At 47.5% G+C, this 27205-nt stretch overlaps 1 protein-coding gene across 5 annotated transcripts in view; it reads left to right on the forward strand.

Annotated features, from left to right (window-relative positions):
- Positions 1–27205, forward strand: part of TMOD1 (tropomodulin 1) — an 84638-nt gene that overhangs the window by 48889 nt on the left and 8544 nt on the right. For 4 of the 5 annotated variants that reach the window (XM_028108698.2, XM_088019208.1, XM_028108694.2 and 1 more), the window contains 5 exons: positions 5329–5418; positions 6378–6508; positions 10590–10697; positions 15618–15761; positions 27034–27178. In XM_028108698.2, coding sequence (XP_027964499.1) covers positions 5329–5418; positions 6378–6508; positions 10590–10697; positions 15618–15761; positions 27034–27178 — 618 coding nt within the window. Of the gene's footprint in view, positions 1–5328; positions 5419–6377; positions 6509–10589; positions 10698–15617; positions 15762–16467; positions 16760–27033; positions 27179–27205 lie in introns of those variants that run through there. The other variant, XM_028108699.2, reaches the window with a different exon arrangement.

Here is a 27205-nt window from a genome sequence, read left to right on the forward strand (position 1 = left end):
GGCGAGGAGGGTGTAGGGTCTGGGGGCATTTCAAGTCTGAGGGACTTCGCCCCCACGCAGAGCTTTCCATTAACTTCGTTTTTGTTCCCTCATTCACATACTCAGCAGCCATTTATCCAGCGTCTTCCCACTGTGTGCCCGGCTCTGGACGAGCCCTGGTAGAGAAGCGTCCAGAGACAGTGGGCTCTTGCCCTCACAGAGCTGACGTTCAGCAAATACTCAGGCCAATAAGAAGTGGCAAATGAGAGTGAATGTCGCACAGAGAAAGGACAGGGTGCAAGAAGGGGGCTTGGTTGGGTGCTGGGGCAGGGGGGCATGAGGGTAGAGGGCTGAAGCTGAGCCATGAGGAGGAAGAACAGGGGTGAACTGTGGGGAGTGGGGGAGATGTGTCCCAGGCTGGGACACAGCAGGAGAGAGGCCCTGAGCCCCTCTGCGTGGCTTGCTTGGTACACATACTGCAGGCTTGACATTCGGCAGCGATAGGAAGATGTAGGGGGACACCCAGCAGATGTGTCACACCGGCTCTGGTGTGGCCCAGGAAGGCAAAGCTGTGGACTCTCATTTGTTCGTTCGTTTTCTTGTCTGTGTACCACTCGTGCATGCATTCATTCACACATTGAGTCCACGTGCATCGCCAAGCTACTGTGTGCTAGGATGCATCAGATCTAGGCCCTGCCCTCGGGGCCCCAGGAGGTGAGGAGGAAGACAGACCAGAAGCATATACATTTCCACACGAGAAGTGTGACCACAGGGTAATGAGCAGAACGCACAGGCCCCTGACGGTGCTGAGTTCTTGGCTCATGGCCTTGGGTTGTAACGCAGAGGCCACTGGGAGTCCGCTGCAAGCACTGGGCATTATCAGTGCCTCCTCTCCCCAGTCAGGGATGTGATCCTGACTCACCTTTAGGGACCCTTCGGGTGGGGCAAGACCCAAAAGGGAATTGGGGGAAAGAGACTCTCCCCTCAGAAGGGCCCCGTCCCCAGGCCGCCCCCACGGGCTGGTGGCACCCCCAGCTCTTGTGACTCTCAGAGACAGTCTTGGCCCACCCACCCCGGCTTCTGGGTCCTCTCACGTCCTTAGGCACTGGTTTTCCTCACATTCTGCCAGGGGCAGCATGTGGCTTCTCCAGGAGCGGTTTGACTGCACCCAAGTCCTGGGCCCAAGCTGGCTTCTCCCACCAGTTTCTGTGATGCAGGAAAACGCCTTCCCGCTGTCTGCTCTCTGCCCGGGGCCAGCCAAGCAGCTGGCGGCTGGAGAGGCCCGGGACGTGTGCTGCAGTTTCTCTGCATCCTGAGTGGAATTGCAAACTGAGTGAACCCTGCCAAGGCAGAAGAGGAACGGGAACTCGATGTTCTTTTTCAGAGTTCAAAAATAGTCCTTTTTGAGTTTTGAGGAAGATCTGGTCTTAAAAAAAAAAAAAAAAATCATGTTCCCCAGTGCTAAATTCAGCCTTGCCAATATCTACAAAGAATGAAGTGGCAGGCAATGCTGATGTGCTATTTTCCTCCATCATTCACTTCTGGTGACATGAGTGTGCAAAACCAAGCAAGGGGAGAGTCATGATTTGGTGCCTAGAGCAGGCCGGAGGATCAGAGCCACCAAGCAATCTGCTCAGCAATGGAGATTTTGCTTGGTGCCTCCCGCCCCACACCCCAAGTCCTTCCCCTCTCCTCTCTCTCTTCCTTCCTACCTTCCTCCTTCCCTCCTCCCTCCCCCTTCCTTCCTTCCTTCCTTCCTTGAACCCTAACTTCCCCTGAACTACAGTTTTATTTCTTCTGAGGACTGCTATTGACATGTATGTTGCCTCCTAGAATAGGCGTGTTATCTAACCTTAGAATTCTGACATGGGGGGGACATTTCAGAACTTTGGAACTACTAATGACCTAGTTTGTGGAGGAGTGGATGGGACCACTCACTTAGAAGCCAGGAGGGTCCTCCCTGGGCAAGTTTGACAAACCATTTCCCTCTTGAGCCTGTTCTGGATGCTTGTAAAAATCAAACGGGATAAAAAGATGAGATGTTATACGTAACTAATGAATCATCGAACAGTACATCAAAAACTAATGATGTACTATATGCTGGCTAACTGAACACAATTAAAAAAAAATGTTGTGTGACCATTAGGTGCTACGTGAGGGTAAGAGATTGGCATTCAAACATACTCCCCTTTATAGGTGAAAAGACTGAGGCCCCAAAAAGTGGAAGTGTCCTGGACAAGGTTGCCCAGCAAATTGGTGCCAAAGCCCAGCCTGGAGCCCAGGTCTCTTTCCTCCGTCCCCGGGCACTTCCTTATAAGCTTCCTGCCCCCCTTTCTGGACCATTACAGGAAGCTGGCATCAAGCACAAAATGCATTTTCCATCTCCTACCTCTCTATCCTCTCAGCAAGACCAGCCAGCCATATGACGTTCCATCTTTCCTATGATTCTTAACAACCTTTCCAAACTGTTTTTCCAAACTGGGGTCCCAGCGGCAGCCCAGAACCACCACAAGCCACCCCCCCCACCGGCCCATGTGGGAACAGGAAGAGTCAGCTCCAGAAGGTGGCTCCTGGTGAGCCGAACCCCACTGCTGCTGACTCAGGCCATGGCCCCCACTGCCTACGTAGAAGCAGCCTAAATTAAAACCCAGAGAGCTCTAAAAAATGCAGATGCCTCTCCCTATCACTTCTCCTCAGTGATGAGCAGGAGAGTCTAATTTTAGCAGAGAAGATTCTTAGAATGTGAGAAACAGAAGGGCTTTGAGATCGTCTCATCCTGTGGTTCTCAGCCCCCGCTGAACATCAAAATCATGCAAGGAGATTAAAAATATATCTGCAGAGATTCAGATCAGCTGGTCCAGGGGAGCACCAATATTGTCGTGAAGCCACGGGTGATTTGTATGTGCAGCTGGGATAGAGAACCAAAGGTCTTGTCTTACCCCTCCTTGCACAGAGGAGGCTGAAGCCCAGAGAGGGCTGCGGACCTGCCCCAGGTCACACAGAATCAGGGGTATAGTCAGGACTGGAACTTGGGTCTCCTGACTCCCACCAAGGGCTCTCATGTAGTCTCTCTCACTAGAAATCATGTCTGATGAAATGGCCAGGGGAATTAACACAAAATCCATCAGCACATATTTACCAAATACTGTATTCTGGAGGAGGAGGAAGAGAGGTAATATTCTTCCCCCACCTCTGGAAGCCCAAAGTCCAGTAGAGGAAGCACGCACGCACCCAGCTACCTCTAACACTATGTAGACTGTGCCGGGATAAGCACAGCAGGTGCAGTGGGAGAAGAGAGGGCGAGGGAGGATCTCGGGAGCCTCCCTGAGAGAAGTGCTAGTCCAAGTCTTAAAGGATAGGAAGGTAGGGTTGTTGGGTCGAATACAGGATGCGCAGTTGGATTTGAATTTCAGATAAACAATGACTAAGTTTTTAATATAAGTAGATCCCAAATACAGAATGGGACACACTTACACTAAAATATTATTCGTTGCTTCCCTCTCTCACTGTGTCTCTCTCTGTCAAATAAATAAATAAAATCTTAAGAAAATAAAATAAAATAATAAAATAAAATATTATTCGTGCTTCTCTGAAATTCCAGTTTAACTGAGTGTCCCGTATTTTCATTTGCTAAACCTAGCAACCCTACGGGCAGCACAAGGCAGATGGAGAGAGAATCACCGGTAGAGGGCACAGTGTTGACAGAAGCGGGAGAACGTACCGAGCCGTGGCCATTTTCGTCACTGGAGCAGAAAGGGTGCGGGTGAGGGACAAGCCACTGAAGCAGCTGGCCCAGGGAGGGCTGGTGGGGCCACAAGCTACCAGCCTCCCACGCGGGTGGCTGCAAAGCCTCACGGTCCCCGTGTCCTTCCCTCCCTCTGTAGTCCGTTCCCCACACACTGCCAGAGTGACTCCCAGAACTGAGTCAGGCCATCTCAGTCCCTGCTAAGGCGTCCAGTGGCTTCCCGGCTGCACCTAGGGAAAGACCTACAAACTCCTTACCTCAACCTAGAAGACCCTGCAGGATCTGAACGTGCCTGTTTGAATCAAATCTACTCCAAAGGGTTGTTGGGAGGATTCAGGGGGATGGTGTCAGGCAGTTTTCAAGCCTGGCTGCCCCCGGTAACTACCTAGGGAGCTTGAAAAAGGTAGATGCCTGGCCCCATCCCTAGAGATTGTGGCTTAATTGGTCTGGGGTAGGCCTGGGCATCAGGAGTTTGAAAAGATGCCCCAGTGATTCCAGTGTGCAGCCAAACTGAGCATATTCTCTGGCCTGGAGCAAGCCCGCAGTGAGGGGGGCGGGGTGGGGTGGCAGTCCACCGTGAGTCCAGCTCAGCTCTGTCCATCCTCTGTTTCCCCTCCCTGCCCTAGCCTTCCACTCCTTGAGCTGAGGGCTTTCCCACCCACCATTCCCTCTGCCTGCCCAGAATGTTCTACCTCCCTTCTCTTTACTTGGCCAACACTGCTCATCCCTCCCATCCCAACTCCCTCTGTTCTCTTCTCCCAGAACACACTGAACTTTTCCTTTACAACACGTATACTCTGTGCTTATGTTTTCAACTGTGTGGGTACCTGCCTAGCATCTCTCTCCCCCAACAGACTTTGTTGTTCCCTGCTGCCTCCCCCACACAGCCCCATTCCCTCCCAGCCCCCACCCCCAATTCCCCTCCTCCCTCCACCCCCACCCCACCCAGAGCCAGGCAGATGAGGCGGGCACTCAGTAAATGTTGAACAAATGAATGGATGAAAGCCTGACTGAGCCCAGGAGTGATGTGGTCAGATCTGCTTTTCCAGAAAGATCTTTCTGGCTGCTCTGTGCTGACTGCTGGTGGGGGGAGGGTAGGAAGAGACCGGGGCCAGGACAGCAGTGATCACACGGCTGTGATAATACAGCCACAAAATGGTAGGGTCTCGGCCAGGACAGAGGCGACGGAGTGGGAGGTGGGACAGATGAGAGACAGTGTTCAGGAGGGAGGCGAACTTAGCCACGTGACTGGAGGTCCCACCCTGAGGCGACAGACAGGGTGCCAAGATGGAAGGTGACCCAAAGGAAGGGGCTGTTGCTGGGAAGGATGAGTTCTCTTTTGGCTAAGTTGGGCTGGAGGTACCTGTGGGACATTGGAAGATACCTAGGAATCTGAGGCAGGGGTTAAAAAAGTCTCAGCTGGGTGTGGAAATCTGAGAGGAACATAAATAGACATGAGAGTGAAAATCCAATAAAACTTAAAATCATGCAGTGTTTCTTGCCATTCCCATGAGCAAAACTTCCTGGGGTTGTGGAATGTCCATGCTCCGGAGGCTCTTCTGTCGCAAAGAGGCGAGTCATGGGCCCTTCCCCTGTCCCCACAGCTATCCTGGGCATGCACACACTCATGAGCAACCAGCAGTACTACCAGGCCTTGGGCAGCAGCTCCATCGTGAACAAGGAGGGACTCAACAGTGAGTACACGGCCCCGATCCCCAGCTTTGGCGCCCCCTCCCCTGCCCCCAGTGAGGACGCCTTGAAGCGAAAACATCCCCCACGCTTCTTGCTTCCTCTGCGTACTCACGCTCTCTGGCTCATTGCAGACATTTTAAATTTTTATGTAGCCAAATCTATCCACCTTTTCCTTTTACTTTGCTGGGATTTGTGTCTTGTTTGTGCAGGACTTCTCCATCCTAATGTGATACAAACATCCTCCTGTATTTTCTTCTAAAAGTTTTAGAGGTATGCCTCTTGTATTCAACTTCTTACTCCACCTGCAGTCCGTGTTTGGGTGTGGTGTAAGATGAGATCAAACTGTCATTTTCTAATGGCTCTCCCACGGGGACAGTACTGTTCTTTGCAAAGCCCATCCCTTCACCGCTGGCTGGGGACTCCATCATGATCGTGAGTTTCTACACATCCACACGGGTCTGTCTCCTGGTGCCTCTTTTGTCCCGTGAGTGCCCTTGTCTTCTCCTGTGACCATATTGCATTGTTTTCATTGCTCCACTGCATTGTCCCAGGCTGGTATTTCGGCCCCCAAAAGCAGTGAGGGTGGCAGAAGAATAAGGCCCCCCTCTCTGGAAAGCTTACATGCTTCCCTCACGTTCAGGCTTCATTTTATCCTCACAAGAGTCCACTGAGGTAAGTGACTGACCGACACTTTACTGATGAGGACACAGAGGGTCAGAGGATTTCAGTCACATTCACCCAATCCTTGTAGGAGGGCAGAGGCCGAGTCCAAGCAGGGTGCAGCCAGCGCTTCTCTCCCCTCACTACCTCCCACCCGCCCACCCCCCACCCATCACCCCAGGAATGTGCAGCCTTCTCTTGTGCCTTCACCCTGCCACCGCTTCCTTCCAGAGAATCCCCGTGTGGAGGGAGAGGGTCCCCGTGTTTCTGTGAGCCACCTCTCTTTTGTCGGTCACTCTAGGTGTGATCAAACCAACACAATACAAGCCTGTGCCCGATGAAGAGCCAAATTCAACAGACGTCGAGGAAACCCTGGAGCGGATAAAGAACAATGACCCCAAACTTGAGGAGGTTAACCTCAACAATATCCGGGTAAAGTCCTTTTTATTTAGCTTTACCTGGGGCGGGTGGGAGGAGCCATGTCTGTGTCACCCCGAGGCCCGTGGCCCAGGCTTGGCTGTGTGGAGAGAACAGGGTCCGGTTTGGGTTCTGGGTGCTTCTGGACCAGGAAGGGGGCAAAACGTCTAAAAGGCCTGGGCAGCGTCAACAAACACATCCTATAGCCCTGGTTTCTTCAGGCCCAGGTTCACCATGGGCCAACAAAGCTTTGATTCTGGAAACCTGCCTTGTTATTCGAAAGACTGAGAGCTTCTCCGAGCTAAAAATCCTAAGTCAGACACACCTGACTGCTGGGGATCCCAAGGCTGGAAAAAGCCCATGCCCAGCAGGCGTGTGGGGTCCCACAGCCCTGGGACGGGCCGAGCCCTGATCCGTCCGCGCTCTGTCAGACGTATGGTCAGCCTCATTCTGCAGCCCTGGCAGGGAGCTGCGGGCCCGTATGTGTCCGGATGTTTCCTGTGTGACCACCAAGGGCAGAGGAGGGTCCTACCCTGGACAGGCTGCAGGGGGAATTCAGAAGCAGGACCAGCTGCCTGCCCACCTGCTCAGCCCAGAGGCCAGCAGGATTAGTTCTGGGAGGCTGTGGGGTAAGGTAAGAAGTGGGCCCCCCACTCCCCAGCTCCTCTTTCCTTTCTTCTCCACTTTCTTTCAAGTGGCTGCCAGCCCCACGGCATAATCTGATTGGAAACCTGCGCCCGCCGTGTTCTCTTCCACCTGGCCTCCCTCCCCAGGCTCTGCTCCCATGGGGAGCTAACGTAACTCTCTGAAATGAGAGATCCATGCAAACACAGCCAGGTTTCCTTTTGGGTGCCTCCATTGTCTGCTGTGTGGCCAGTGGGAGGCCCTGGCACAGCTCAGAACTCTGCACCCTGGCAGTGAACACTGGCTCGGAGTGGCGTAGAGGTGTGGAACCCAGCCGTGGCTATGCGCCTTCACCTTGGGACCACAGGCTTGTCTTTCTCCAGGCCTCAGTTTCCCTCATGCACGTGAGAAAGTTGGACCAGATCAGTGGTTTCCACCTGAAAAATTTAAGAAATCTCTGCCAATGCCCACCCCTCCCCCCACCCCGAGATTCTGAATTTATTGGTCTGGTTCAGACCCACTCATCAGCATTTTATAAAAGTTCCCTGGGAGATGTCCACTATCACCACTGCTATTCAACATAGTATTAGAAGTCCTAGCCACAGCAATCAGACAACAAAAAGAAATCAAAGGCATCCAAATCGGCAAAGAGGAAGTCAAACTACCACTCTTTGCAGATGATATGATACTTTATGTGGAAAACCCAAAAGACTCCGCCCCAAAACTGCTAGAACTCATACAGGAATTCAGTAAAATGGCAGGATATAAAATCAATGCACAGAAATCAATGGCATTCCTATACACCAACAACAAGACAGAAGAGAGACAAATTCAGGAGTCGATCCCATTTACAATTGCACCCAAAACCGTAAGATACCTAGAAATAAATCTAACCAAAGAGGCAAAGGATCTGTACTCAGAAAACTATAAAATACTCATGAAAGAAATTGAGGAAGACACAAAGAAATGGAAAAACGTTCCATGCTCATGGATTGGAAGAACAAACATTGTGAAGATGTCAATGCTACCTAGAGCAATCTACACATTCAGTGCAATCCCCATCAAAATACCATCCACTTTTTTCAAAGAAATGGAACAAATAATCCTAAAATTTGTATGGAACCAGAAGAGACCCCGAATAGCCAGAGGAATGTTGAAAAAGAAAAGCAAAGCTGGCGGCATCACGATTCCGGACTTCCAGCTCTATTACAAAGCTGTCATCATCAAGACAGTATGATACTGGCACAAAAACAGACACAGAGATCAATGGAACAGAATAGAGAGCCCGGAAATGGACCCTCAACTCTATGGTCAACTAATCTTTGACAAAGCAGGAAAGAATGTCCAATGGAATAAAGACAGTCTCTTCAACAAATGGTGCTGGGAAAATTGGACAGCCACATGCAGAAGAATGAAACTGGACAATTTCCTTACACCACACACAAAAATAGACTCCAAATGGTTGAAAGACCTAAACGTGAGACAGGAGTCCATCAAAATCCTAAAGGAGAACACGGGCAGCAACTTCTTCGACCTCAGCTGCAGCAACTTCTTCCTAGAAACATCGCCAAAGGCAAGGGAAGCAAGGGCAAAAATAAACTATTGGGACTGCATCAAGATAAAAGGCTTTTGCACAGCAAAAGAAACAGTCCACAAAACCAGAAGACAACCGACAGAATGGGAGAAAATATTTGCAAATGACATATCAGATAAAGGGCTAGTATCCAAAATCTATAAAGAACTTATCAAACTCAACACCCAAAGAACAAATGATCCAATCAAGAAATGGGCAGAAGACATGAACAGACATTTTTCCAAAGAAGACATCCAAATGGCCAACAGACACATGAAAAAGTGCTCAACATCGCTCAGCATCAGGGAAATCCAAGTCAAAACCTCAATGAGATACCACCTCACACCAGTCAGAATGGCTAAAATTAACAAGTCAGGAAACGACAGATGTTGGCGGGGATGCGGAGAAAGGCGAACCCTCCTACACTGTTGGTGGGAATGCAAGCTAGTCCAACCCCTCTGGAAAACAGTATGGAGGTTCCTCAAACAGTTGAAAATAGAGCTACCATACGATCCAGCAATTGCACTACTGGGTATTTACCACAAAGATACAAATGTAGGGATCTGAAGGGGTACGTGCACCCCAATGTTTATAGCAGCAATGTCCACAATAGCCAACCTGTGGAAAGAGCCAAGATGTCCATCGACAGATGAATGGATAAAGAAGAGGTGGTATACATACACAATGGAATATTACGCAGCCATCAAAAGGAATGAGATCTTGCCATTTGCAATGACGTGGATAGAACTGGAGGGTGTTAATGCTGAGTGAAATAAGTCAATCAGAGAAAGACATGTATCATATGACCTCACTGATATGGGAATTCTTAATCTCAGGGAAGAAACTGAGGGTTGCTGGAGTGGTGGGGGGGTGGGAGGGATGGGGTGGCTGGGTGATAGACACTGGGGAGGGTATGTGCTATGGTGAGCGCTGCGAATTGTACAAGACTGATGAATCACAGATCTGTACCTCTGAAACAAATAATGCAATATATGTTAAGAAAAAAGAAGAAGATAGCAGCAGGGGAAGAATGAAAGGGGGGAAATCGGAGGGGGAGACCAACCATGAGAGACGATGGACTCTGAAAAACAAACTGAGGGTTCTAGAGGGGAGGGGGGTGGGGGGATGGGTTAGCCTGGTGATGGGTATTAAAGAGGGCACGTTCTGCGTGGAGCACTGGGTGTTATGCACAAACAATGAATCATGGAACACTACATCCAAAACTAATGATGTAATGTATGGTGATTAACATAACAATAAAAAATTTAAAAAAAAACAAAGATGTCTTATTAGTGGGTTGAAAACCTAGGGACAGTAACCAAGAAAAAATAATAAAGTTGTAAAAGTTCTTTCCTGTTTAATAGGAAAAAAAAAAGTTCCCTGGGAGCCTCTGATGTGCAGTACACCTGAGACCCTCCAGGACAGATGTCTCCTAGAGAACATCTAGTGCAGTGCCCAGCCCCCCACCTTGGTTTTCCAGAAACAGGCCCAGGGAGAGGGGGCGACCTCACCCTGAGTCACAGAGAGAGTCAGAAATATGGCCGGTTGTCCAAGCAGAGGCTGAGGCCCTGTCCACTCCCACACCCCAGTCCTGAGCTCTCGGCACAACACTCCTCTGCATCCTCTGCCTTGATTTTTCCTTCTCTGGTTTCTACCTGCACAGATAGTTGTGGGTCCTACCTGAAATTGTCAGGGAGGATTTTCTCAATCTGTTTACCAGAAAGTTCTCTCTAAATCGCAACCATGTGGGGCAAAGCCGGAACCCTTTGCCTATTCAGCTCTTTGGTCAGAGACCTACTAGCAATCAGGCTGCATGTGTGAGAGGGTTACTGCCCCATTTGTCTGCCCAGCCTGACCCTGGTCAGGGCTGCTCCTCATTGCCTGCCTTTCTCTCTGCAGAACATCCCCATACCCACTCTCAAGGCGTATGCAGAAGCCCTGAAAGATAACTCATATGTGAAGAAGTTCAGCATCGTGGGAACACGGAGCAATGACCCTGTGGCGCATGTACGTACCTTTCAGTTCTGCTGCATTGGGAGTGGGGGGCATAGAAACAGAAGGATTGATGCTTGTGGCCTCAGGACTGGCCGAACCCCACTAAGGAAGAACCTTGTATGGTATGGTGAAAGGCAATGGGCCAGGAGCCAGGAGATGATGTGAACACAAGGGCCATTTTCCAGGCAACATCTGTACATTATCCTAGTTAATATCCACAGCCATCCCTGATCTTTGGGACGCAGGTCTCCCCACTTTGCAGATGAAGAACCTGGGGTGCAGGGAGTTCAGGCATTTTGCTTTGTCCAAAGTTGCACAGCAAGTGAGAAGTGGAGCTAAGATTCAAATGCAAGTCTTGTTAATTCTAAAGCGGATCTGTCTCCACTCAGCACATCACATTTGGATAAGGACCTGCCCCTCCCTTGGCTTCAGTTTCTCTATATCTAAAATCATTGTCTTACTCAATGGGTCCTGATGATCAATTTTATTTGTTTTTTGCTCAAGTCTTAAAGATATTGCTGATCAAATTAAATTGTACTTATTATAAAGTAGCCATCAATTCTTTTTTTCTTTTTTTTAATATTGAAACATATTTATTGAGAGTCTGTCTGTGTCCAGCACTGAATTAGGCTCTGAGAATACAACTGTGACCTACAGTCATAGCTCCCCCTTTCATGAACACAACGATCCATTTGGCCAAGCAGACAACTAAAGGCTGACAGTATAGTATGATTATTACAACACTAATAGATTAAAAGTGCAAGAATTAGCTTACCAGGGATGGCAGTTAATCATTTAGCAGCAATCAGGTTGTTAATGTCCACAAAATAACTTGCAGGAATTTTGACTGGTGTTGCACTGAACTTGTAGATCAAGTGGGAAAGAACTGATATCTTGACAATATTGAGTCTTTTTATCCATGAACATGGAATATCTATTTATTTAGTTTTTTATTTTTATACATCAGAGTTTTGTAGCTTTCCTCATATAGGATCTTCTACATATTTTGTTAGCTCTGTACCTAAGTATTTCACTTTTGAGGGTACTAATGTAAATGGTATTGTGTTTTTAATTTCCTATTCCACTTGTTCCTTTGCTAGAATATAGGAAAGTGATTAGTTTTTGTATATCAACCTTGTTTCCTACAACTTTGCTATAATCATTTATTAGTTCCAGGAGGGTTTGTTTTTTTTTTTTGTCAATTCTTTCAGATTTCCTACAGAGACAATCATATCAGCTGCAAACAAAGACAATTTTATTTCTTCTTTCCCAATATATATACATTTGATTTCCTTTTCCTGCTTTTTTGCATTAGCTAGAACTTCTATTCCGATGTTGAAAAGGAGTGGTAAGTGGGTTCATCCTTGCCTTGTACCTAATCTTAGTAATAACATTTCCAGTTTCTTACCATTAAGCATGATGTTAACTGTAGGCTTTTTGTAGATATTCTTTACCAAGCTGAGAAAGTTCCCATCTATTTCTAATTTACTGAGAGTTTTTATTATGAACGGGTGCTGGATTTTGTCAAATACTGTTTCTGCATCTATTGATACGATCATGTGACTTTTCTTTTTTAGCCTGTTGATGTGATGGGTTACATTAATTGATTTTCAAATGTTGAACCAGCCTTGCATACCTGGGCTAAATCCCATTGGTCATGGGATTTACTGGGTCATGGGATTACATGGGTCAACTTTTTATACATTGTTGGATTCAATTTGCTATATTTTTGAGGATTTTTGCATCTATGTTCATGAGAGATACTGGTCTGTAGTTTTCCTGTAATGTCTTTGTTTTGGTATTAGGATAATGCTGGCCTTGTAGAATGAGTTAGGAAGTATTCCCTCTGCTTCCATTCTTTGAAAGAGATTGTGGAGAATTGGTATCATTTCTTCCTTAAATATTTGGTAGAATTCACCATGTGGGCCTGGTGATTTCTGTTTTGGAAGGTTATAAATTATTGATTCTACTTCTTTAATAGGTAAAGGCCTATTCAAATTGTCTATTTCTTCTTATGTGAGCTTTGGCAAGGTGTCTTTCAAGGAATTAGCCCATTTCATCCAGGTTATCAAATCTGTGGATTTAAGAGTTGTTCATAGTACCCCTTTATTATCCTTTCAGTTTCCATGGGATCTGTCATAATGGGCCTCTTTCATTTCTGAAAGAAATGAATTTGTGTTCAAATTCACAATTTGAATTTGTAATTCAAATTACAAATTTGTGTTCTCTCTCTCTCTCTTTTCTTAGCCTGGCTTGAGGCTTATCAATTTTATTGATCTTTTCAAAGAATCAGCTTTTCACTTCACTGATTTTCTCTATTGATTTTCCATTTTCAGCTTCATTGATTTCTGCTGTAATTCTTATTTATTTCCTTCTGCTTACTTTGGATTTAATTTGCTCCTCTAAAAGTTTTCTAAAATGGAAACTTAGGTTATTGAATTTAGATTTTTCTTCTTTTTTAATATATACATTCAATACTAGATATTTCCCTCTAAGCACTACTTTCACCGCATCCCACAAATCTTAATAAGGTATGTTTTCATTTTCATTTAGTTCAAAAACTTTACTTTCTCTTAAGGTTTCTTTTTTGCCCCATGTGTTATTTAGAAATGTGTTGTTTAATCACCATGCAATATTTGGGGATTTTCAAAGTTATCTTTCTGTCACTGATTTCTGGTTCAATTCCACTGAGCTCTGAGAGCAGATGTTGTATGATTTCTGTTCCTTTAAATTTGTTAAAGTGTGTTTCATGGCCCAGAAGGTGATCTATCTTGGTGAATGTTCCATGTGAACTTGAGAAGAATGTGTATTCTACTGTTGTAGGATGAAGTAGCCTCTAAATGTCACTTCTATCCAGTTGACTGATGGTGTCGTTGAGTTCAAATATGTCCTTACTGATTTTCAACCTTCTGGATCTTTCCATTTCTGACGGAGGGCTATTGAAATCTCCAACTCTAGCAGTGATTCATCTTTCTCCTTGTAGTTCTATCAGCTTTTGCCTCTTGCAGCTTGACACTCTGTAGTTAGGCACATATACACTAAGGATTGTTATGTCTTCTTGGAGAATTGACCCCTTTGTCATTCTGTAATGCCCTTCTTTATCCCTGATAACTTTCCTGGTTTTGAAGTCTATTTCGTAGCAATCAATTCTTTTAAAAAATTAATTTTTAATTGAAGTATAATTAATGTTATAATAGTTTCAGATGTTCAGTATAATGATTCAACATTTCTATAAGTTTCCCAGTGCTCATCAAGATTAAGGGTACTCTTAACCCCCCGTATCCATTTCAACCATCCCCCCACCCACCTCCCCTCTGGCAACCACCAGTTTGTTCTCTGTAGTTAAGAGTCTATTTTTGTGTGTGTGTCTCTCTTTTTTTCTTTGTTCATTTGTTTCTTAAATTCTACATAGGAGTGAAAGCTCTGTAAGTGCCCCCACTCCCTGCCCCAGCTTCTCTCCCTGCACCCCCATTCCTCTACCATGATCCAGAAAAGAGTTGACACCTGGCATGACAGGGTCTCTAGGACCTGCTCAGCCACCAGCTGGTTCACTTGGATTGGCCTGGGGCACTTGCTTATCAGTTATTAAATATTTTGATTATCAGGCCTGGACAGGCCATCTGTGGGGAGCAAACGAGATGCTGTGGAAAGAACATAGCCTGGGGCCCTCTCCTCAGGAGTGTCCAACCTCCTCAGGGTCCTAGAGAAAGCTGGCATGGCATCCTAGGGGCATATGGAAACAGGGGGAGGAGGGAAGGATGATTTCACCAAGGAAGGTTTTCTGGGAGCTGAGCTTGTATAGGATTTCAGCAAGCAGGGATGGTAGAAAGGGCATTCCTGGCTCAGAGAGTCATTTCAGACAACCAGGGCCCACTATGGTACATCTTGGGCTATCAGCTGCTGGTGTCCCCTTTCCTCCATGACACATCGTTTCCACCAACTGCTAATTACCTCATTTCCTTCAGAGGCTCTGATTGTCATCTACATCCCCTGGCTGAATTCCTCTGAAACGTGCTGGGGGCCACCTGAGCTCCTCTCCTCCCGTTTGCCCTGGTCACTTGCCCAGTGGGGTGGTTTCCCAGGCATCCTTCTCTGGTCTCTGCTGCTCAGATGAAGAGAACAAAGACTCCACGGAATCCCAACAGGGAAATAGAAGTAACGAGTGGAGGGTATTTTGGGGAGGTAGAGACTCCACTAGTCACTCAGTGAACCGTGACCAAGAACCTACTGTGTGCTGAGCACGTGGGCACCATGGGATGAATAAGGTGCATATTTGGGGATTTTCTCTATTGATTTTCCCACCAAGAGTAGCTAGTCTAATAGCAGAGACAACACCAGTGTAAAAACAACTGTGAACAGAGGGATACAAGGTCCATGAGGGAGGTTATGGATAAATCCTACAAAGTGCAAGAGGTCAGGCCACAGCTAGCTGGGGCTATCAGTATAAAGGTTCCTGGAGAGGAACTGAGAATGGCCTTGAAGGACAGGCAGGGTTTGGACAAAGTAAAGTAGAAAGGAAAGGGCATCCCAGGCAGCAGGGACAGGGTGAGCAAAGGCAAAGCAGTGGAAGAGCACCAAGCATGCACAAAGAGCTAAGATCAGCCTGACTGTAAGGGAGCAGTGAGCCTTGAGGCCGAGCAAGGGAGGAGAACCAGGTGATCGAGGCTGGATGCAGGCTAAGGAGTATGGAATTCTCCAGTTAGGGGTTTGGGAGCCATGGCGCATTGGAGGGGAGGAGAGACGCGGGAGTTGTGCTTCGTGAAGGAGGTTGCAGAGATCGTCTTGCCTGGTCCCCGACTCAAGCAGCAGGAGTGTGCAAGGAACTCTTGCTCCCAGCAAGGCCCTCTCAGTATTTTAGGTTCTACCCAAGAGGGGCTCCAGCCCTGCTCAGGGTGACTCATGGGTACCCTTGCTTTTATCCTGTGCTTCAAGGCCCTTGCGGAGATGCTCAAGGTAAATAAGGTGCTGAAGACGCTGAACGTGGAATCCAACTTCATATCTGGAGCCGGGATCCTGCACCTGGTGGAAGCTCTTCCATACAACACTTCTCTAGTGGAACTGAAAATCGATAACCAGGTTAGATGCACAAGGGTCTCTTTGTGTCCTTCACTACAGGATGCTCCCGGTTCTGCACTTGCCCATGTACTGATGGATGGATGGGTAGGTGCTGCTGGACAGAACAGATCCAGCGCCCAGCCTTAAGGCACCCCAAAGTTCGTTGGTCCACACCCTCCACCATGCTCATCTTCCTTCTTCATCATGTCCATCAAGTGCTCTGCCAGGTTCTGCTTGTATACCTCTAGTGATGGGAGCTCACTCCCTACCAAGATCACCCCTTCAGTTCTTAGAATATCCCTCCCCATATCCAGTAGAAATCAGCTTCCTTCAAGTCCTATTTATTGGGTTTAATTCTGTTCTCTGCTGCACGTGGGGCACAGATCTTATAAACCACTGGAGTCTTCCCCACCAGACTAAATATCCCTATTTTCTTCAAACACCTTCCCCCAGCCCCACTCAGTGGGCTTTTGAGTCCGTCTCCTTACCACCGAGTCTATTCTCTGGGCAAATACTAGTTTGACTTTCTCCTAATGGGGTTACCATTTCTCTGTAACTTCTGTGGTTCAGACATTTATTATCAGGGCAACTCTTTCAGTTTTGACTTTCTAAGATGATTCTGGCTACCATATCTTATATGTTGCCTGTGTTAAGGGTCTGTGGTGGGCTGGGCTCTGTGCGACGCACTTTACACATATCATCTCCGACCTTCCCAACCACCCTGCAGGATGTGGGTATTATCTGCTCAGTCTGCAGCTGAGAAGCAGCCCGGACAGGCTAGGACAAGCAACTTTCTCAGCACCACCCACTTAGCACTTTGGGAGGTAGGATTCGAATTCAGGTCTCTGTGACTCCAAAGCCCACACTCTTTCCATGACGCCACGTTGCTTTTGATGTTAAAATGCTTTCTTCTTTATGGGCTCTGGATAGGGAACTTTTGTTTTCCTACCTGAAAATGTTTGCTGGATGGTCATATAAACACTTGCATGGAAAAAAGATTGGAAGGAAATATAACAAAATTGTAGACAGCAGTTATTCCTGAGTGAGACTATCTGTACTTTTCATCCTTACTGTAAAATATCGCACAATATGGAAAAGTGCACAAAACTTTAGTGTGCAGCTTATGAATTATGGCAGGCACGTGGTCCCGTGTGAGTCCAGAACTAAAGCATCACCGGGCTCCAGAGGCTTTGACAGCCCTTCCCAGCCGTAACCCCTTGAAAACTCTCTACTTGTGCACCTCCATGTCTTTGCTCTTGGTTGTCTCTCCTCCTGGAATGTCCTCTCCTGCCCCTGCCCCTCCTCTGCCTGGAGAATCCCTCCTCTTCCTCTGGATTCAGCTGAAGCCTCTCCTCCCAGCGAGTGGTGTTCCAGAGCCAGCTTGCCAGAGCTGATTGCAAGCATCTCTCCTCACTCCACCTTAGGGATGGCACGCTGCTACCTCGAAGTCACTCCTGGTGGGAACATTTACACTATGGATATCGATAAACACTATGAATCCAACTTTTTTTTTTTTTTGAGAGCCTGCGTATCACTACTTTCTCCCATTAGCCTACCTTAGGGCCTCTAACCCTCTCCCCAGAGATGGTTAAGTGATCCCTCCCTGTATTCTCCTGGCACTTCGGCTTCCCATGAGCTTCTCAGAAGCTCGTGCTGTATTTGAGCCATCTCTTTATTTCAGTGCTCAGCTCGGAACTTGGCCTCTCCGTGGTGCTTGGTAAGCAGGGCTGCCCTGGGTGGTTGTGTATGTTCACTGCACAGGGGGCAGGGGGCAAAATCCAACCCACACTCTACTCTCTAAGCCCTCGCGTGGGGCTTGTTCACCCAGAGAAGGAACTTTTCTCTGATTCATATAAAGAGTAGCAGGGCTGTCGGCTGAATTTGCTACACGGGACTCCTGCATCTCTCACATGCCAACAGCAGCTGCTGCATCACCCATTCCCGCGCTTTTGGCCAATGCTGATCCTGCTTTCTGGCAGGAGGGGCAGATCCACTGGAACAAAGGCATGCAGCAGGCTTAGGGGCAGCCCGAGGCCAAGGCCTGGCATTGGCTACTCATGGGACTCCAAGTCTGGCTGGGCAGGGAGTCAGGGTCTACCCAGCGTCAGCTGAAACCTGACTCCTGGGGCAGAATGTTGGCCAAAAGGTACCCAGAGCACTGGCCTCAGGTCCCTGTGATGACAGCTGACAGAGAGTGAGCTGCCTACCTTCCCTCTCGCTGCTGTCGGCCGCGGCTGAGTCCAGACTCAGAGCCAGTGCTGACCAGCACCCTCCCCCTCACTGAACACCCTGGTGTGAGAATGTTCACTTCCCTGAGCCTCAGTTTCCTCACTTACAAAATGGGGATCATAAGAATTTCTACTTATAAGGAAATGACAGATAGTAACTATGAGGTTGTGAACTTTTATAATTACTCCAAAGGTGACCTAGAGAGTTTACACAGTGTTCTAAGAGTTAATTTACTGAGGAGGTGCCATGTATCCATTATCTCATTTAATGCTCTCAAAGACTTTTTGTGAGTGGGTATTATAACCCACTCTGTGTTGTAGATGAGGACACTAAGGCCCAGGCAGGCTCTGTAACCTGCGCATGGTCACACAGTGAGTAAGTGACAGAGGTAAGATTCGAACCCAGGCTGATGTGATTCCACAGTCCATGAACTGTGCCTCTCTGGTCTTTTGACTCCTACTGTGGTGTTGTGTGGGTCTTACTTGGCTTTTTCGGCGGTCCCTTTCCCTTGGTGTGAGGCTAGAGCGCTGGTCACCACCTCCCCGCCACTATCCTAGGAGCCCCTTTTTTGGTTCATCTGAGTGTTTGATGAGTGCTGGCTGAACCCCAGGGCTGTGCTAGGCTCTGTATATGAATGAGGCTCTGGCTCTGCCCTCCAGTGATTTCACACTGGATGGGAAGGCAGGCAAGTACAGAAATAATCATTGAACCAGGTGCTTCAGCAAGCCACAGATGGGGGGCCTTTGAGAAAGCAATCTCAGTCAGGAGCAGGCATCATGGAGGGCTTCTTGGAGGAGGTGGAGTTTGAGATAAACCTCTAGGATGGATAGTATCTCAGGGAGTGAAGTGGAGGCCAAGGCATCTCAGGTGCAGTAAACCACATGAAGAACGAGAGAGGGAAGCCATAGAGCCCATCCCCTGGAAGAAGCCAGAAAGGGGGTTGGAAATCTAAAGGGCTCTGAGCGGGTAGGTTAAATGAAAGTGGGCTGTGGGCTGTGTTCTGGGAAGATGGTTCCCAGCTGGATAGGAGAGGATTGAGGGCAGGCGTCAGGGCCTGGGAAGCCAGACAGATGAGGGCGACCTGTGGGGCAGTGCTTCCGCAGGCCTGGAGTCTAGGGAAGGCCACAGGGCCTCTCACGGTGCGTCTCTCCTGGGGTGCCCCAGCTCTGGGCTCTGAGGGGTATGCCACAGAGGAGGTGATGAGTGGCATTTGATTTATTCCTCATTCCTGGTTAGTCACCGAGGTCCTCAGAGGCCACAGCTTTCCCCTCAGTCCTTGGGACAGTAACCTGTGTTAGTGAGCCTCTACCCTCCTTCCTTATATGGCCAAACAAAGGAGAAAGGGACTTGGGGAATTCTGCCCCCGTGACAAGAGCCTGGCTGCCTGGCTCAGGACCCTAAGCCGGGAACTGGGATCCTGGGGCTGTTTGTGTACTCAGTCATCTCTCTTTATCTCCAAGCAATGTTGCACTGCCTCGAGTGGCCCTGAGCCAGCAGTGAGGGTGGGAGGGGGCAGAGAGGCCGGGACCCAGAGCCGAAGGCTTTGAGCAAATGTCTAGTCCCACCCCTCCTTCTGCAGGTGGGGAAACTGAGGATCAAAGAAGGGACGGGATGTGCTGAGGTCACGGATCAAGTTCGTGCCAGAGCTGGGCCAGAACTGAGGTGTCCCGCCTTCCAGACAGGCTGCCTTTGTGGTTGGATGGGAGAGACCCTCAGCCCCCAGGAGCAGGCCCCACATACGGGGTGTGTGTATGTGGTGCCTGCCAGCCCTCTCCATCCCAAGTCGGCCAAGTCCAAATGGTGATTCTCTGTCCCTCTTGATTTGCGCTCCTCACTCCCAACAAAGCCGCCTCCAGCAGGTCCTTCCCCAGGACCTCGGGGCACTGGGTACTCTCTGCCCCTCAGAGCAGACAAGGCCTGAAAACATGACCCCTGCCCAAATGAAGGTATGTGCCATGTCTGGGGGATATTGGCTGGATTTCTCACATTTCATTCCAATATTGGACAGTTGAGGATATGCTTCATATTTTGAAAAGAAGCTAAAGGAAGTGGATTGCGTTTTCTTATTTACCCAGAATGGATTATTTTCCTAGTCCAGATAAGTTTAGAAAGAAAACAAAAGCCACACTGGAATAGGATCCTGAAGGTTTTCACACAGGATGACACCCCCTTAGTTTTAGATTACATACTCAAGGCAGCTGGCTAAGTTGTTGTTGTTTTTTTTTAATGAGACTGAAAATGGTTTTGCGTAAAAGAGGAAAACAAAGCAAGCAAGACTTCACCACCAATCATGTTCTCTGTTTTGTTCCTTATACATTCAGCTTCTAAGCAGCAGCTCTTGGCTTGTGCACAATTTTTGTGTTGATCTCCGTGTGTACTGAAGTAATTCAGCCTGGAAACATCCAGCCTCCAAGAGAGGACGGGCATGCGTCACTGTCCCTTCCTCAAAATGCCAAGTATGGTCTTTCATTGACCTCACTTCTCAGGGAAAAATGAGATAGAGTCAGTGGAAATGAGAGAAAAAAATATGACGTCAAGAAAATCCTTTTCTTACACAGATCAGCATGAATCAGAATAAAGATTTGTGACAACAACCATCTTGCACCATGTCCAGTCCTCAGTGGAGGCTGCACTCTGTTCTGAAAAGCCAAGAGCTTTCCAGACAGGAGACAGACTGACCCAGGGATTACCTGTCTTCAAATCTCTGACACAAGGATCAAGTCTAAGCTAAGCCTCCGCTCTGTTGTATTCTTGCTGTGTAATAGCGGGGAGGGGCCACTTAATGTACCCATGCCTCAGTCTCCTCACCTCTAAAATGGGAAGGGTGTGCATACTCATGCAACAGGGCTGTTAGAGGCTTTAATGTGTTGATCCCTTAATGAGTACCTGGCATGTGTCTTCTGTCAATAAGGGGGAGGTGATATTTCTATTGTTTTATTGTTGTTGTTGTTTGGGTTTTTCTTTGGGGGGGACAAAGGGAGAGGGGGAGAGAGAATCCTAAGCAGGCTCCACACCCAGCGCAGAGCCCGAAGGGGGGCTTGATCCTACAACCCTGAGATCATGACGTGAGCCAAAATCGAGAGTTAGATGCCTAATTGACTGTGCCACTCAGTTGCCCCAATATTTTTATTGTTGATTAGACCAGTTGGTAGTGGAAGAGTGGGGTGGGGAGCACTGACCTCTGAGAAATTCTAGCTGGTGCAGGAAATGACTTTTTATCTCTTTTCTCTCCTCCCTTATTCCCTTTCCTTCTTATATTTACTTCTTATTGAAGTAAATGTTACTATATGTAACTTACATATAGTAACAAATACATCCTAAGTGGACAGTTTAATGGATTTATATATATATTGTGTGTATATATATATATAAATATATATGGATGGATTATATGGTATATTATTATATAATAATGTAATATATAATAATACACACACACACACACACACACACACACTTAGGTAATCAACACCAAGATCAAGATATAGAACATTTCCAGCACCTCATATGCCCCCTCCCAATTAATACCCTCCAGATCCAATCATGTCCTGATTTCTATCACCATAGATGAGTTTTGCCTGCTCTTAAACTTCATATAAATGGAACCCCATGGTGCTGTTTTGTGTCTGGCTTTTTTTGTTCAGCATTGTCTGTGAGTATAAGTTATCTATAGTTGTGTAACAAATTACCTCCAAAAACTTAGCAGCTTAAAATAACAATGAACATGTATGAGCTCACAGTTTCTGGGAGTCAGGAATCCACGAGCCATTTGGCCACATGGGTCCAGCCCAAGCTCTCTGACAAGACTGCCGTCAAGTGCAGTCTGAGGGCCTGACCGGGGCTGGAGAAATCGCTTCCAAGATGGCTCCCTCCACGGGTGTTGGTAGGAAGCCTCAGCTCCTTGCCGTGTGCACCTCTTCAGGGTGCTGCTTGAGTGGCCTCGCTATATGACAACTAACTTCTCCCGGAGTGAGCAGTCCAAGGCGGAGAAAGAAGACAGCCACACATGCCTTTTTATAGCCAACGCTCGAAGTTACATGGTCACTTCAGCCATGGTCTATCTGTTAGAAGTGAGTCACTAAGCACAACCACCCTCAAAGGGAGGGGAGTTAGGCTCCACCTTCGGAAGGGAGGAGAATCAAAGAATTGGCAGACATACTTTAAAAAATCACCAAAGTGAGAATCAGCTGTACTATTTTCCTTTGCTGTGGTTTGGCCAGAAAGACCTTTCTAACGAGCAGAGTTACCCAGGGATGGAGCAGGGTGCCTCAAAGGTGATGTGCCCCCATCCTCAGGGGTATGTAAGCAGAACAGAACTTGGCAGCTATGATATGGAGGGAATTTTAATATCAGCCGGGATTTGCAACTCTCAACTTGGACTAGATAATTCCCAGGGCTCCTTTCTATTTTTTTTTTTTTTAAGTATTCCCAACTGCCACATCTTCTGGACCACAAAGAAAAGGCCGTGATTGGTCCCATCCGATGCACAAAGTGAGCTTTCTGATGCCCATGGTGCCTCTGGCCAGAATGGGGGTCTCAGAGCCACCCACTCAATTCCAGCTAGGGTATGGGTTGGTTGTTCGTAAGCCAGCGAATCTGGTCATCTTCTCATCAAGTTGATGATGCTCGGCCACAGGGAAATGAGAGTTGTCATCACTGCTGAAGGACCCATCAGTGTTTGTACCCTCTCGGTAATTTTTAATTCAAAATATGCCTGTCTTTCAACCCAGCCATTCCATGGCCCCGTGTCCAGCCTAAAGAGTACGGGCTCTCTCCCCTGCAAAGTCTCCACCACACTGCTTGTAACAAGGAGCACAGAAGCAAGCTCCATGCCTCTCTGTACCAGGGCATCCTGTGAAGCCGTTCAAAGGAATGAGGTAGTTCTCTGTGTCCTGACTTGGAAAGGTCTCCAGAAAATGGTAAATGAAAAAGGCAAGTTGCAGAACAATGTGTATAATATGAACCCATTTAAAGGAAAAAATTAAAAATAAGAAATCCACACATTTTTATTATATACTTCATAGAAAAAAAATCCAGGGAAACACACCCCGGTGGCCTGGTGCTTACTCTGTAGAAAGTGGGTAGGATTGGGATTAGGGATGTGAAGGGAAATTCTCTGACTTTACTCAGTCTGCTTTAGTATCATTTGAATTTTTAATAATAAGATTATATTTATTCACATGTGATTGATTTAATTCTTAAGCATATCTGAAGGAAGGGGGATCAGAGTTCTTCCCCAGTCCCCTGTCCCCAGCTTTGCTGCCACAGTCTGTCGGGGTCAGTCCTGGCATGACCCACCCTTGGGTTCTGCCAAGGGAGCTCCCAACTGCCCCTCACCCACTGTCCTTTTTTTTATGCTATCCAAGCAAGCCATTCATGGTTTCACAGAATGCAGGTCCCAGAGGCCTGCAAGGTCCCAGAGCCTAAGACTTCTCCCTTCATAATGACACCTAGGAGACTCACAAGACACTATCTATACCCTCTGTCCACACATCTCCAGGGACAGGCAGCCACGACCTTCCCAGGCAGTTCCTTCCGCACGCAGAAATTATTAACGGTTAGATCACAGTCCTGCACGCTGAGCCAGACTCCATCTGCCCGGAGCCCCTCTTAGCAGCCCTATCTCTGCCTTTGGAACTCTCTCAAAGGTACCCAAGTTAGGCGAGGACTAGCAAACTCTGGAGTGAACCTCCTGTGTTCAAATCCTGGTTCTGTAACCAACTAGCTCTGTGATTTGGGGGACATTTGTTAATACCTCTGTTCTTCATGGACCTCGCCTGTAAGATGAAAGTTATAATAATAGTACATATTCCACAGGTTTATAGGGAGGAGAAAATGAGTTCGCTTGTGAACTTGTGATCACTTGTGATGCTTATGGCATCGCCTGGCACACAATGATCACTACATCACAAAACAAGAGATCAGAGTTTTGGTCCTGGCAGGGACCCCGTGGCCTCTTCTGTCATCGGTGAAATGATTGAGGCCCCTGAAGAGGGATAGCCTGAGAATGAGGCAAGTATGATACTTCTTAAGATGTGTGCACATTTCTTATTTTACTCTTTAATGTAAAAATAATGGTTTTGGTCAAAGATAGACACTCCAGGAAGACTGGCCATGACTATCTAGTAGAATCCTATATTTTCTCCAGGCATGACCCAGACACATCTGCACGTATCCCAGGCATGTTGGACGCCTGTTTGAGAATGTGGGTCTAGAGGATCCTCTGAGGTCCTTCCAATGTCAGGTCAAAGTCAAGCCCTGGCTCTGGCATTAAGTGGAGGGAGCACATTCCAACTTCCCTCTATACATGGGTTCAGTTTACTCATCTCTAAGACGACAGAGGGGCCAGTCCCTGCCTGTGCTGCCTCCCCAGGGATGTAGGGAGGTTGGGTGGGGGCAGTTTGCACGGGGGTGCTTTGTGCTCTGGACCGAGTGGCATGAAGTGTCAGCTTGGCAGAAACAGCCCTCACGGATGCTGGCAGCCCCTCCACTCAGGGGACACTGGTGCTTTCTGAGATTAGCCCATCCTGAGTTCTGGCAGAGCTTTCCCGGAAAGCAGCCCCAAGGAGAGGCCAGGCTTCCTGAGAAGTGGGGTGGGCAGGGGACCTTCCAGTTCCTTCTTGGGCCCTTATATGGTCTCAGTACTACCTGCAAGGCCAAGTGGGCCAGAGCCCAGGGCTGTGCTGAGTCTTCTGAGGACAGGCCTGAGCTCTTCCCAGCTCTTTCAGGAGCCACGACAAATGAGCAATGGAACTTTACCATAGTCACTCTACCTGCCCAGCTTGGTGTTCCCAGCCCCATTTGAACCCAGACAGGCTCTGGTGAACTCAATACCCGGGAGGAGTTCTCCATCAAGAGTCCCAACTGAGATCCATGCTTGTCCTTTTGGATGGTGGGCTAATGTATCTTCTCAGCCCTCCCGTGTTGTTGTGCATCAAGCGTGTTCCTCCTTCCTCCATTCAGTTCCTTGACCTTGACCTGGAGGTACTGGATACTATGTTCTATCCAAGGGCTCACAGTCTAGGGGAGCACCATCGAATAGAATCTTCTGTGATGACGGGAATGTTATACATCTGCACTGACCTAACTGCACAATCGAAATGTGGCCAGTGAGACTAAGGACCTGAATTTTAAATTTCATTTATTTAATTATTTAAATTTAAGAATTTTTAAATTCGATCAAAAAATGGGCAGAAGATCTGAATAGACATTTTTCCAAAGAAGACATCCAGATGGCCAACAGGTACGTGAAAGGATGTTCAACACCACTGATCATCAGGGAAATGCAAATTAAAACACAATGAGATATCACCTCACACCTGTCACAATGACTAAAATAAAAAGGACACGAAATAACAGTGTTGGTGAGAATGTGGAGAAAAAGGGACCCTTGTGCACTACTGGTGGGAATGTAAATTGGTGAAGCCACCATGGAAAACAGTATGGAGGTTCCTCAAAAAATTAAAAATACAACTGCCATATGATCTAGCAATCCCACTTCTGGGTATTTATCTGAAGAAAATAAAAACATTATTTTGAAAAGATATGTGCACACCCATGTTCATTGCAGCATTTTTTACAATAGCCAAGACTTGGAAACAACTTGAGTTTCCACCAATGGATGAATGAATAAAGAACACACACACACACACACACACACACACACACACACACAATGAAATACTACTCAGTCATAAAAAAGAAGGAAATCTTGCCATGTGCAATGACAGGGATAGAACTCGGGGGCAATATGCTAAGTGAAATAAGTCAGACAGAGAAAGACAAATACCTATGATCTCACTTATGTGTGGAACCTAAACAAAAACAGAAAACAACCAAGCTCATAGATACAGAGAACAGATTGGTGGTTGCCAGAGGTGAGGGGTGAGGGGTGGGCGAGATGGGCGAAGGGGGCCTGTTGTCCTGGCTGGGACCCCCAGCACAGTATTGGTGAAAGTGAACATTCTTGTCTTGTTCCTGCCCTTGGGGGGAACGTCTGTAAGCCTTGGTATGATGTTAGCTTGCTCTCCGTGTCTTTTCAAATCTCCTTAAGCTTATGTTTATTTTGTATTATCTTATCATACGTGGTAACAGAAAGCTCAAACAATAAGATACAAAGAAGAAAACAAAAACTCCCCTAAATCCCACCACCACCAGGACACTTGCAGTCCTTTTCTAGGCATTAGGCATATATATGTGTATGGAAGATACAGGTGCCTTTACGTAAATATGACCTGTTTTGTTACTGGGCTTTTTTTCTCCATGTTGTTTTGTGGTCATCGTTCCAGGCCTGGGACCAAAGAGTTGCATCATCATCTGACAGCTATCATGTTCTCTTACTTGTAAAGCTCAGCTATCATTTACTTGAGCAACCCTCTCTGGGTGAAGTTGCCTCTCTTCTTCCCCAGTATTATAAACAAGACTGATGAACATCCTCATTGTATCCTTCCCAACACTATATTGTAAGGTTTTCCCTTTTCTTTTGTTTTCTTTCAGTCTTTGTCACTAGAGATCTTGGGGTACGGAACTAACATGATCAGAGGGAGGGAGGCTTTAGAAAACAAACTCTGGGCATTCCCAACTTACTGTGTGACCTTAGGCAAATCTTTTTCCCTCTCTGGGCCTCGACTTCATTTGTAAATTGAAGGGATTCATCTAAGTGCCTGGTTCCCAAACCTGGCTGTATACTGACATCACCTGGGAGTTTGAAAAACCACCGACACCTGAGTCTTATTCCTGGAGACTCCGATTTAATTAGTGTGGAGTAGAGCCTAGGGAGGATTTTTCATTTCCTTAAGACTTGTTCATTTGAAGATCCCTCCTGCTCGAGTTTTCTCGGAAAGATCTGTTCTTGGCGTCCAGCAGGGCCTGGGTTTGAATCCCAGCTCATTCACTCCTGGTTGCGTGACCCTTTTCCCTTCTCCAGACTCCCAATTCCCCGTTCTAGGGGGAAGGGGGGCGTGGCTAAAATCCCCGCGCACCACGCAGGGTTTCTGCGCGTAGAGAAGATGAGCTCCTGCACAAAGGGGATGAGTGGTGACTACTGTTCTTTTCTTCATCAAAGAGCCAGCCTCTGGGCAACAAAGTGGAAATGGAGATTGTGAGCATGTTGGAAAAGAACGCAACGCTTCTCAAATTCGGCTACCACTTTACCCAGCAGGGGCCCCGGCTGCGGGCGTCCAACGCGATGATGAACAACAACGACCTTGGTGAGTATCCTGGGCTACCTGCCCACC

Source organism: Eumetopias jubatus, unplaced genomic scaffold (genome assembly GCF_037043125.1).
Source record: "Eumetopias jubatus isolate StellerSeaLion01/CBP00866 unplaced genomic scaffold, mEumJub1_p1.0 scaffold_15, whole genome shotgun sequence".
NCBI lineage: Eukaryota > Metazoa > Chordata > Mammalia > Carnivora > Otariidae > Eumetopias > Eumetopias jubatus.